At 37.6% G+C, this 13,389-nt stretch overlaps 1 protein-coding gene across 8 annotated transcripts in view; it reads right to left on the bottom strand.

Annotated features, from left to right (window-relative positions):
- ADGRB3 (adhesion G protein-coupled receptor B3) overlaps nt 1-13,389 on the bottom strand; it is a 602,553-nt gene that overhangs the window by 95,476 nt on the left and 493,688 nt on the right. For all 8 annotated transcript variants that reach the window (XM_008178161.4, XM_005280089.5, XM_008178164.4 and 5 more), the window contains 2 exons: nt 13,118-13,221; nt 9,523-9,625 (listed from right to left, as the gene is read on the bottom strand). In XM_008178161.4, coding sequence (XP_008176383.1) covers nt 9,523-9,625; nt 13,118-13,221 — 207 coding nt within the window. The remainder of the gene's footprint in view (nt 1-9,522; nt 9,626-13,117; nt 13,222-13,389) is intronic.

Below are 13,389 nucleotides of genomic sequence, written 5' to 3'. Positions count from 1 at the left end.
ATATTTATGGAATTGCATTCATTTTTCTCTCTAGGGTTTAAAAATCTGGTTGAAATACATTTCCACTGCTCTTCAACAATACTATGGCTATATCAGGATAGTACAGCCTTGTTGCTAAAATCAAAGGAAAATTCAATATGCTTATGGAGTAATGGAAAAAGACATTTGCTCAGTTTCTGAGCTCTTGCAAATTGGTCATTGTGGGTATAGGTATTGTGAAAATAATGAGCAAGTGAGTGCTGTGACCAGTTTTTGTACAGCATTAATGCAATCCCTAATATTGAGGTCTAAGGCTATGATTTGTAGCAAAATCACTTTGTTGTCCATTGTGGCACAGTTGCTAGGCCTTGTGAGATTACTCGGTTCAGTGGCACATTATTACTATTCTGTATTTACTTTAAAAGATAAGAAGTACCAAAATGAAGGTTTTATAGTGGTAATTAAATTGGTAACACTCAAGTCTGAATTCTGATTGACATGACATAAGAGGATATGCAGTAAAAGATAGAGACTTGAGAGCCTTCTTACGTACAAGAAGTATAAAATTTCAATGCAAATAACAACAGATTATAAAATTAATCCCATCTTTTTAAAATCCAAGTTTCAGCAGCAGTAGTTCTTACATATTGGGAATTGTTGTCCTGTATGTCTCAGCTAAGCTTATTAAGGATACAGTTTTCATTCTAAGCCCTTACCTAACTTAAAATGGGATTTAAGGAATAATAAATCCACTTAGATTTTCTTCCTTAAAGAAATTATTTAACAACTACAGTATGTTTCTGAGATGTGATAGTTATGAAATACAAAGACACACCATAAATTACATGCAGTTCTTCTAATGATTTCCAATTATATAATCGCTGACTGGTGGTAAAACATTTTGTGCCAACCTTATTCACACTTCCTTCCAACTGCTGGACTCTTTCTTCCAGATACACTTCAATTTTCTTCAGAACAAAGAGATATTAAAATGTTTTTTCACCTGTTTTTAAAACCCACAAAGCTAGTGCAGGCTGAACTTTCTGACATTGCAGAAATATTATCAGTTTTAACAGCTGGAGGCCTTTTTTATTACAAAAATGTAAGTTTCCTGCAGGGTTCTGAAAAGTCTCACCATTCCATTCATTAAGAAAGGCCATGATTATACTCCAAGGCAGTGCTTCTTAACTTTAACTTTACAGTTTTTCTTTCACAATTATTCCTAGGATAATTTTCTATTCAGTTGCACAACTGCACATAATTATTTACCCATAAAAGTTTACTTAATCTAAATTCTGACAAAAACAGCAGAAGAGGAATAAATCAAAACACAGACACTGTCAAGTCGTTTAGATCTTAAACTGGACCTCCAGCGAATGGTTATCATTTGGTGGAAAATTTCCTTCAGATCCTAAATATCACTTTGACTTCAATGTACCACAAATTAACCAATGTAATAAATAAAACCAACTATTCCAACAGAAGGGCAGGTTATCTCATAACTGCCTGCTACAAGGTTTCTTGTGCCTTCCTCTAAAGTAGCTGGTACTGGTTATTGTCACAGAGAGGATACTGGACCGGACTGATCACTTAGGAATTTCTCAGACTGGATCAAACTATGTATATGATTCTCCCATATACATGATTCTCTCATCTTTAATCCGCTGCAGCAAAATAAAAAATAATCATGAATAAAAGGAACATTGATTAACTAGCAAGATCTGTTTCCAGAAGTCATGATAACTAACCAAACCAGTAAACAATCTCTTGCTGTATTGGCATATGAGCCATCTTTGGACCTGATTCGGTCAACCTTATATATGTATGATCTCTGCTACTTATTACTCATGTGTGTAAGGGTGACAGGATCCAGCCCTATATCTATTAAATAGGAAAGGAAAAATGTGTCAAGGAAATAATTATTTTTAAGTCTCTAATCAGCCCACTTGCGTAGTCATTGTCCATAAGCGTATTTCCAATGCCTTGACAACTGCAAGATCAGGGCCCTAAGAAGCTATTACTTAGATAGAAGAGTGAAAACCAAAAATTTAAAATTGTAAAAATGAACCTGACAGCATTTTTTAAGGTTGAAACTTACCATATGTTATTGAATACATATAGAGACAATGAGGAACACTAAGGAAGTATAGAAGAAACCTAGTAGAGTAAATGGATAACCCTATTGCACCAAATAGCATCTTGTGCTATTCTTCTAAAATGACTTTATATTTTCCTAACATGTTTTGATTTGTACAAAGGAAGAATATTGAATAACAGATTTATTATTATGTCCGTTTTCTATTGTATTTAGCCCAGAATTTATTCTTTTACAATGCATTATTTTACCAAAGGCTGTATTGTGTTTCTATATCCATTTTAGTTTGTTACAAATGGATTTATTTGTGTCTGTTGTAATATGAGGACTGCCTGTGCCGCCCACAGTGGAAGAGTAACAAGCAAAATGCTGCTTCCCACCAAAGGATGAAAAATCACCAAATACTTGAATGCTGATTTATAATTATTATTATAATGGAGTCTATGGAGTCTGTTACTGTCGTATCTGCACTTAAAAATCCTGTTTCACCATTTCTATTTAGGAACGAAGTGCTTCCCCCCTGAAATCTGATAGTATGAATCAAACATATGAGCATTTAAACTGTGCTGGGCTTTACAGGTCTCATCTACCTCCCATTGACTACTTTGCAATTTGAACTGGAATCCAGTAAACAAACCCAAAAGGAACAGAAAGAATGTGTGAAGCCAAAAATAGGTAGCTTGAGTCATCAATAGCTTGCCAGAAACTCCTCAAACAGGTGTTTGAGGGGATGAGCTATTTATCCTGAGGGTTGTGGGGGTGACTTCCAGAGGAGAGGTAGCAATTAAAAACAGACCTTAGCAGACATGGACAGAGAAACTCCATATTGGAAGCAGTATGATAAAATGTCTGTATGATGGGGCAATTGTGACCCTGAGTCATACAAGGGTAAATCACTATAAAATTTCAGAATGCCTGTAATAAGACTATTTCCCCCCCTTTTTTGTAATGCTGTTTAGAATAGCTTACCAGAGTTCATAACAGGAATCTGAGTATCACTGGTAGTATTTACACCTTTCTAATTTCTATGTAATCTCTTTCTTGTAACATTAAAAGTCAAATTTGTTTACAGAATCCCAAACTGACTGCTACAGTTGATATATTTTAAGAAAGAGAGCGCTTGGTGCTTTCAAATCGAACCTTCTCCTGTCCTCCGAGCAGGGCCGATGCTACCATTTAAGCAAACTAGGTGGTTGCCTAGGGCACCAAGATTTGGGGGCGCCAAAAAGCGGTGCCCCCAATTTTTTTTTTACAGTGTTCCTGGGCTGGGCTGCCGGCGGCGCACTGACATGTGCGGCTCAGACTCCCTCTCCCAGCGCAGCGGCCGCTCCCCTTCTCCTGCCTCCCAGGCTTGTGGCGCCAATCAGCTGTTTGGCGCCGCAAGCCTGGGAGGGGAGGAGAATTAGAGCGGGGGCGGCGTGCTCGGGGAGGAGGTGGAGCAGAGGTGAGCTGGGGTGGGAAGCTGCCGCACGGCTCTCTGGGCGGGGGGAGCTGCCGCGGGGCGCCTCAGGGCGGAGGGCGCCTCAGGGCAGAGGGGGGCGGGGAGCTGCCGCAGGGCTGGGCGGAGGGCGCAAGGTGGAAGTTTCGCCTAGGGCGCGAAACTTCCTTGGACCGGCCCTGCCTCCACGGCAGGTATATAGTGGGAGTGACAACCTGTGTACTCATCTTGAGTTAGGAGAGAACAATGTAGGGTCTGCTCCCCAGAAAGACTCGTAAAAGTCTCAGAGTAGTGAGCTAATCCACCTAAAGTTAACAGGTTTTGTCAGAGTTTGGCATAGGGAAGCAGCATTGTTTAAACAAGCCTAATACTTTAACAGGTATTCATTTAAGTGGGCTCCACTGCAGTTAATTGGTTCTGTGCTCCTGAATGTACAGCACATAGAAAAAATACACTCTGTTTGCTGGTCTTTGGAGCACAGACACATTCCAATGACATGGCTGTACCAGTCCTTCAAAGAGCCACTGCATTCAAATTCCACACACAGGCAGAGGTGAGACTCACCAGTGAAGGGGTTAAAATGGCTTCCTGGTGCTCACAAGAGTGGGAGGACCTATGCAGCCAGATCCTCAGCTGGAGTTAGTTGGTTATGCTCCACTGAAGTCACCAGTTTAGGCTCTGAGTTTACTTCCTCAACTGTAAATTACCTTCTTCATTCATTGCTTTCTAGCACAACCTCAGTGTTGTTTTCACATGTGTGTGTTCCAGCTGCCCTGGAGCTCTTGCGTGCTTTTTCTTTGCTGTGCTGCTACTGGTTCCTCTTCCTCCACAATAACCCTTTCTATAAGGTGGCTTCAGGTAGGGTGCAACAGTTAACATGGGCTAGAAGCAGAATTAATACCCACATGGATATCTGAGGGAATCATGCCACACACAGTGCTGCTCCCTGGTTCCGCCCCTCCATGGAGACTCCTCAATCCCCCGGTGAGCTCTAATTACACAGCCAGCTACTTCAGGGAGTGAGGAGGGGACATGTTACACTGGCTCCTGCTGCTTCTGAGGCTTTTTCCATTGCTTTGTAATTTCATGGGCTCCAGGCCATGTGTCAGGGTGGAGGGGAGCATAAAGGTATCTGTTTTGTAAAAAGAAGTAACTTGATAGCTTCATCCAGTCCAAACAATTAAGGGATCTAATCCAAATTGGTTAATGATCTGCCACACTTCAGGCATGTTTGGTTTCTAAGCCATTTTTATTCCTAAAGCATTTATGCAAACTGATGATTAGGTTTTTTTGTACTTTAGATGGTCAAAGAGTATATTCAAATCCCCCGCCCTACCCATCCGCCCCAAAATATGCTCCAAGTTTTAACACAAAGCAGACTTTATGGCTGAGTTGTAAACCCATGTAAATAAGGGATTATCACCAAAATGCTGCAATAGTGAGCATCACAAACCCTAGGCTACAATTAGAGAGGATACAGAAAATTAAACATGCTGTGATCATCTACCTCACTCTAAAGGATATAATCTTCCCTTAATGGGCATATGTACACCCTATTACAACTAACAGAATGGATAAGTGTGCATGAAGGGAAGAGCATACACTCTGGAAAATGCACCTATTTCTCAAAAGCCACACAGGGCAGTCAGCTAACTCTGAAACACGATAAAAACAGGAAAGATGGAAAAGAATTAACTTCCCCCACCTGTAAAATGTATTTTTGTGGTTTGTTTAGCACTGTTTTCTTCCTAAGGAAAACAATATTTTTTTATCTCGGATGACTAATGTGTTTTTATTTTCAATGCAACTCTTAATGAAGCCAGATATTTTAGTATGTGCACATTCAGAAACTAAAAAGGGAATTTAGAAAAAAAAATCAGGACAATACCTATCAGTACCTTATTGGGAGGAGGGAAAAAGCCTACTTGATAAGTTAGCGCTGGAGCATAATCAAGATTTATAGTTTCAAGCAACAAAGTCCATGCCGTGAAGAAATGCAGCCATTTTTCTTGATGGCAAGGAAAGCAACAGCAAGCAGATAATATGGAAAGAGTTACATGACATAATCAAGCCTTCAAATCATTGAAATATAGTTCCCCCCCAAAATGGTAGTCTATACCAAGCAAAAACTCAGTGTTTGTGTAGGTTTTAGGGACACTTTCTAGTATTTGACAAAGCACACATCTATTTGTCCTGTTAGCTTATTCATGCAACATGGCATCTTTACTATTAAGTCCAATGGATTCTGAATCAGGCCCGTAATACCAATATTAATGAGTTTTAAATCAGAATTGAAAGGAGTATCTTCAGCACACTAATCATATTAGAAATATCCCCATGTTTAAGTAAAGCAATATGCCTAATATTTGATACAGAACAAGTTTACCTAAGAAAAGAAACCAAGAAGCAGAAAGAAGTATCAAAATGTTACAATAAATTAACACGCTTCATATCTCCTTCCAAGTGCAACACTGATTATATTTAATCAGGATACATAATCATAGAAACTTTTAATCAAACTTTATAACCTTTTTGAAAATTCTGCCTTCAACAACCTTTATTTCAAAACAGGTACTTGAGAGAACAGGAGTCTCTACACATGTCTTATGCATGTTTTAAGAGAATTTTCAACAAGATTTTTCTGCATTTGGAAACTTCTTTGGAAAACATATTGAGACTAGCTGACTGATTCTCTCCTGTCTCCTTTAAGAAACTGCACAATATCTTTCACTATGAAGAGATCAAAGCAAAATGCTTTTCTGGTGAAAACAGCTATTCAATCCCAAATCTTCCAACAATCATCATCCTTTATTCCCCCCTCTCTATCTTAAAACAGGTGAAAAAGCTCCATGGTCTACACCTCAGGTCTAATGTCTGAACCCTCTAGTTGAAATACTTGAGAGGGAAGAATTTTTGCCTTTAAACATTGAGTATTTGAAATATAAAAGCTATTCCATCTTTGAAGAACTTAGACTACTTTTATATGGCCCTATCAGTACACTGTCCATTTTTGCCTGTGTGAAATATCATGACCCTTTTTTAGTGGAAAAAAAGGACAGAACATACTTTTACAGAGAAAGTACAGCATTTCAAACTCACTTAGTCTTCATTAATTCTTCATACACAACGAAAATCAAACCATGAATAACCACTCAGCCTTAAAAGACTATTGCTAGTTTTAATATGCAGAATACCTACGGTATATTTAAAGTAAATAAAAAAAAAGAAATAATCTGCACTTATTCAGTGCAAGAGTCATGATTCCTTTATTCACAAATTGCCATTGTGCACAAAAATAGCCCCACAGAAGTACAAGTTTTTTAAAGTTGGAACAGTTTTTAAATAAATAAAAACTGGTCTGTAAATTGATTAATGCAAAGAGAGAAATCTACAATCTGTAAACCAGGATAACAACATGCTGTCTGTAATCACTGTATTTTCATTTTGCTTAATTTACACACTGCTCCAATTTACTACTAGAACTGGACCCTGACCATATCTAAACCTATCCTAAACCCAGATCCAGTTCTAAGTCCAATAATAAATTGAACAAGTGGGCCTATATAATGGACCATAAAATGTGAATACCCTTGAACTTTGAGGTGTTGGGATTAGTATACAGATACTGATTAGTGGTGATCAGATACCATGGTGATGGTGGTGGTACAAAAATGAGAATAGGATAGTATAGAATTCAAACTTAGTAAATCAGGTCTCTCTCTCGTTACACAACATGAAGACAAGTCCTCTTATATTTAATGTTTAAAATGCTTCCCTTCCTTCTGAAGTACCAGAGCAGCAACACCTATTCTCCAAGAGTCAATTCCCTGCAGTCCTTATTCAGGGAAATTTCTGCTGACTTCAATGAAACCTTCTCCTGAGTAAAAACTGTAGCATTTGGCCCCCACACCTTTAATAAACTCCGCAACTGGATCCTGTTTGTATTACCAGGGAATAGTATTAATATAACTCATATAAAAGGCTAATGTCAAAAGGTTTTTTCCTCTCAAACAATGGTTAAGACACAGATCTTTTTTTCTATTTCTGCCTCTTCCGGATCAAATTTTCTCAGTTAACAAGGCAAACTAAGATTTTTCCCCCTCTAGCCGTTGGCACTGAAATCTAAATGTGGGTTCTTTTTTCGTATATCAACATCAAAAATAAAAATTCTGGCATGAAGAATTTAGACCCTGGGATTCAGCAAACCTCATAAATGCCTTTCAGCATGTGTTAAGTATATGCTTCAGTTACTCTGATTTCAGTGAGACTTAAGCACATGCCTAAGAGTTTTGCTGAATCATGGCATTAGCTGGCAACTTTTCTCATGATGCATGCATACACATGGTGATCTTCTGGAGCTACAGTATACTAGCTCTGCAGTGGACGCAGTATAAAAACCAGTTTGAATCAGTAAACAAAGAACCACATTTTGCCCTTGATCCATTTAACGTACAGCCTCATTAATGGTTGTTCTGCACATGTATCAAGAACAACATATGGACTACAGAGAGCATATATGGACAGAAAAATGTCCATTTTTAGAGCAGCTTTTCAGACCACAAAACACCTTGAAATGTAGACTTCATAATATGCTCTTTTTCTCTCACAAATTGCCTCAGAAGATCTCCATTCTTAGGATCTCTTATTCTCAAAAGAAGTTGAGAAAACATCCAAACACTTTTCTGGAACTCAGAAAATGAGAGTGCTACTGATGGAATGAATAGGGCTGTGGCTGTCAGAGGAGTTGAATTAAAGATTGCCTTGGTTCCAGGCTCCCCAGATCCAAGCACACACCTGCTGGAGTGGGATTATCACCCCTTTAGCTCTCCTTTCAATTAAATGCAAGTTGCTGTATAATAAAGTAGAATATAAAACTTTTCCAGTTAGTGTTCTGGGGTAAAATTTTCCAAAGTAATGAAATGACTTAGGAGTCTAAGTCCCACTTACTTGCAGTTGGACTCAGGCTCCTAAGTCACTTGTGCACTTAAAAAAATTTTAGTCGAAGCCCTTAGCTGCATAACTCCTCTTAAAGTCAATGAGATTCACATGACTTCCTTCTGCAGCCCCAAATAAATACTTATACAATATTATATTATGAATTATTCTACAAGTATATATTTTGAGGTACATTTTTCAGCATGTTGCCATCTGCCCCTCATTGACTAAGTGGAGATATTCAGCTAAATACCTAAGCACAGATTTGTAAAGTGAATGACAGTAATGGAGATGGATGAAGGCAAGTACTGTCTGAAATTTAGGTTTGATGTAGAAAAATATAGTATTCTGTTTTTCTAAACCATTTGAACTGTTTTATTTAATTTTAAACAACTGCTTTTTGTTGCTTGGAAAAGCTACCCAGCATCACTCAGAGATTTGTGATGACCCAGTACATAGAAGTGTCTACATATGATAAAGATAGTCTGAAACCACTAATACTCTGAAACCAGGTTTTGTTGTGAGTATTGTCAGTTCTGCAATTTGTACATAAACAAGATGCACAAGGTTATTACTATTCTATATCCATTAGAAATCAAAGGTTTAATAGATCTATATTTATCTGGTACCCATACAGTCTTGCTACAGGATCTGAGTATAGCTGCTTGTGCACATTTTCAAGAGTTGTACTCTAACTTTCAAGCAATTTACACTTGCCTTCTGAGTGTCAGTGTATTAATAAAAAGACAAAAAAAAGACAACATTGTAGCACAATCCTATTACAACTATTATAATGAGCCAGAATTTGTGCTTTTGATGTTTTATGTCTTTGAACTATTTCAGCTTTGAAATTTAGTTATAAAACACACAAGTCTACCACAGAGAACACAGCATGTCCAAAAGGAATGATACCAAAAGGGATTTTTGGAGGAAAAAAATTAGGAAACATTAAATAATTTCCTTTGCCTGTTAATATTTTACCAAAAACTCTCTAGTCCTGTGAGAACAGATTTGTATCCAAATTAAACACAAAAAAATAGATATTAAAATACAAAGTCAATATAATCAATCATACCTTATTATGTGTCTGAGTTTGTCCAACCAGTATAAGAATATTTGATGAGATAATAGATAGGCAGAAATTAATTAGAATTATTGACCTCTCAGATCTGATGTACCTGTCCAAATAAATATAGAATAAAAAGGTTCTAAAGCCATTGAAAATGAAAATATTATCATAACAGATAAGCAACCATAAATACTTGAATGCAATTCTTAGAAATTTGGGTGACATTTTAAAATGTCTGTTACCAGAATTTCAAGAGAGAATTTTCTATTAAACTATTACATTATTTCTTGTTTGGTATCTCCTCCTAATACAAAATAATGTGCCAGTTAGAAAAGTTTTTGTTTCCATTATATATTTTATAATTCCCTCAGAATGTCTCAAGACATTAAAGCTAGATTCTATCAGTGCTTCCATTATAAGCTGTTGGTATTATTGATATGAATCATATTGATAATAATGTGACTGCATAAATTCAGATCAATAGTAATATAATTTCTTCTGCTGTCTGCTCCTCTATGGGAGCGTTCATAGAGGGGCAGATCCACAGCTGGCACAATTCGAAATAGCTCCATTGCTGAGGATACAGCCCACAATATCAATTAAGATGCAGTATAGTAGATCATAACATGGCAGTGCATTCTTAAACACTTACATTATTAGGATAATTATAACACATAAATTAATTTTGAAGTTTAAACTACATTTACAAAATAATTTGTGTGCAGAAGTGATAATACAATAAGTCCTTCATTTCCATATGACCAAAGAGCAAAGATAGCTGATCTTTGTACTGGTAGATATTAAATTATAGTAGTGAGCATTACATATTCCCTGTTGCCAACTTTTGTTATGTTATTTATTTTACAAGTCTATTAGGAAAATAGTTGATAGGATAACAAAATAACTATCAACTGGTTTCTTAAAAATGTAAATGTCCTTATTCTGCTACATCGTGTTTTATTTGCTGAAGTACGCCAAAACAATGACGACTATTTCAAGAAACACGGCTACCCCTCTGGTATTATTATTTTCAGAGGTGTTCTGCAATACCATTGACTTAAATCACTGGGAGCTGTGGATGCCCAGATTTTATGAAAATTATGCAATTTATTTATAGCTTTTACTTTGTCAGTACAGCTCAGTTGATGCTATGTCTCCAGGGGGCCAGAAAGTCATGGGTTTAAACCCCATGTTGGGCCTTACATGCATAACCACAGCTGACACTTCAGGGCACAGTGAAGAGGGGTAGTTTGAGGTGCTGTGCTTTGGACAGAAAACAAATCATTGTCCTTTCTGTCCAGTTGCCTAGTTATAAGTTAAGGATTCCATTACACTTTTAATAAAAAGAGTAGAAGACAACCCAAGAAACGTTCCTCCTATAAATAAAAAAGTATAATGCCCAAGGCTGTGTGTGATTTGGCAGATGAATACTAAAAGGGTAATGCATTTGCCTATATACTACTACTCTAACTCCTTATTAGTGATGGACCTGAACCAGACCCAACATCAAACACCCTGGAACTATGAAGAAGCTCAGATTTGAACATGGTACAAGAACAGTTTTTTGCTACTCAATGTGTGGGTAGATTTAGTGCTCAGGAAAGTTAGGGGCCCACAGCATTGCCCTGAGCCAGGCAGGTGATGTGCAAGCTTTCAGCAGCTTTGCTAATGCACCTTATTTCTTCTGACCAGCAATGTTACTATTCCAAAGTTCTTTTGAGCAGACACTGCTAATCCAGACAAATTGCAGGGGTTTTCTTGAAAATATTTTCAAGGGTGACATAACCAAGCCCACAAGAACCAAGAATCACAAAAGTTGGTGCAGGAAAACCCTTATTAGATCCATTGTTCATCTTTCTGCCAATGCAAGACTGTTGACTAAAGCGTACTCCTGAAAGCTTTGTTCACTCCAGCTTTAAATAACTCAAATGGTGGGAATTTCAAAGGTCATTTCTACAGTTAAAAAGGCCTCACTTTTAGCACATACTTCCTGATTTAAATCTAAATTGTCTTTTTCTCAGTTTCATCCAAACCCTGTTTTTATGCCTCTCAGGTCACATCAAACAATTCCTTTCCCAGCTTAGAAGCCCTTCTACTGGGAACCACCACTAATACATTCAGCCTCATACTGGGTCTCCAACAATGCTAGATACATCACAAGACACAGCAACAATCCCATAATGTACCCAGCCAATTCTGCAGTTGGGGAGTTGGGAATCACTTCCTGAAGTCATCTTATACTCAGTTTATTTCTTATTTCTTTATTTAGCATTTGAAAATTAGCCAAGCAATAGTGTTCTTAGTGGTCAAGTAGAGCTCTTGGAGCCCACCACTGCATTTGGTTAGCGGGCACTCCTCGACAATGTGAGTCATTGTTTGAGCTGCACTGCTGCTGCAGCTTGAGTTATCTTGAAGATCCCAATGGGGCTGGTTGGCTGCACAGAGGTCTGCCCAGTCATAAATCGGTTAAGAAGGGGCCACTGACAATGTGGCAGGTTGAAGCTGGGCAGGAGGAGCAGTAGGGTCTGTGATGAGGAACTGATTGGTGGTCGATGTTAATTCCTTAAGACATGATGGTTGATAATCCTTATAATATTTTATCCTGGCTGGAATAACCAGGTTTTCTATATTAAACAAAAATGTCTAATCCTCTCTCTCTCTCTCTCTCTCTCTCTCTCTCTTTCTCTCTCATACAGAGAAATTTAGCTATTTATTTTGGTAATTAAGCTATTTATTTTAATAATAACGTGTGACAGCATATTCCATTGGTTAATGTTACATTTTCCATCCTTTTAAGCTTGATGTCTTTTAATTTCATTAAGTGCCCTTTTGTTTTTATATTATGGGAAAGGGTAAATAGCTGTCCCTAGTTTGCTGACTCTGTCCCTCATTATTTTATATACTTCTCACTCTTCTTCTGTACTAACTAATCATGCTATTTTAAATCCCCCTCCTACTGAATTCCTCCATGCCTTTCAGTTGCATTTATGATCCTAGGGGTCCCTAAGGTGCAAAACAAGTTCAGTATTAGACTGTGCCACAAAGTCCCAATCAAACATGTTTTTGAAGGCATACTGCTTCATTCTGTGCCCTTCAATGAATGATGCAGCTGAAGTGTGCATACTCAAGCATAGTAGTCTGAACATCTGTGAACCTGCAAAACCTGAAACTTGTGTGACTTTCATATGTAGTTTTTATTACACAGATACCTCATGTTCAAATGTAAATGGAGGAGAAGTGGGTCAGGAAATAGGCCATAAGCCTTAATTCAAATATAAGAATTCACTTCTGGAGGAATCCTGTAAAATGTTTATTAGCTGTCTGACTACTGCACTGAAAGGGCAATATCATTAATACTGAAGAGGAGAGAGAAGGTATGGACTATAATGTCACCAGTAGACCAGGACAGACAAGCAAATCAATTACATTAATCAGATTTATTACAGATCAATTGCAGCATGCACTGTATAGCTATTTTGTTTAAAAATGCCTACTATTTACTACATATAGAAGATAAGAACACATCTAATGGCATCCTGAACTACTAATTTAATTCCAAACAATTGTGCATTTCCATTCAACCATGTCATCAATTACATACCTCCATAGTGCTGCATAGACAACTGCGAGAGTGATCAAAGCCAAGCATGAGAGACCACTGCCTACTATTAGGGTTACTGAGGGGGCGCCAGATGATTCCATGATCTGTAGGTTACAACAAACTACTGTGAGAGAAAACCATCTTTCAGGAATTAAAATGTCAGAAAAGAGCAATAAAAAGGAAAATGCCTAAAACAGCTACTGTATCATAGCCAGCCTTGGTAATATTAGGTATGAAGCAGACATGTACTCCTTCTAACTTAATTCCCAATT

The sequence above is a fragment of the Chrysemys picta genome, chromosome 3 (assembly GCF_011386835.1).
Source record: "Chrysemys picta bellii isolate R12L10 chromosome 3, ASM1138683v2, whole genome shotgun sequence".
In the NCBI taxonomy this organism is placed as follows: Eukaryota; Metazoa; Chordata; order Testudines; family Emydidae; genus Chrysemys; species Chrysemys picta.
The sequence above is the reverse complement of the archived record's forward strand: the minus strand, read 5'-3'. Positions and strand labels throughout refer to the sequence as shown.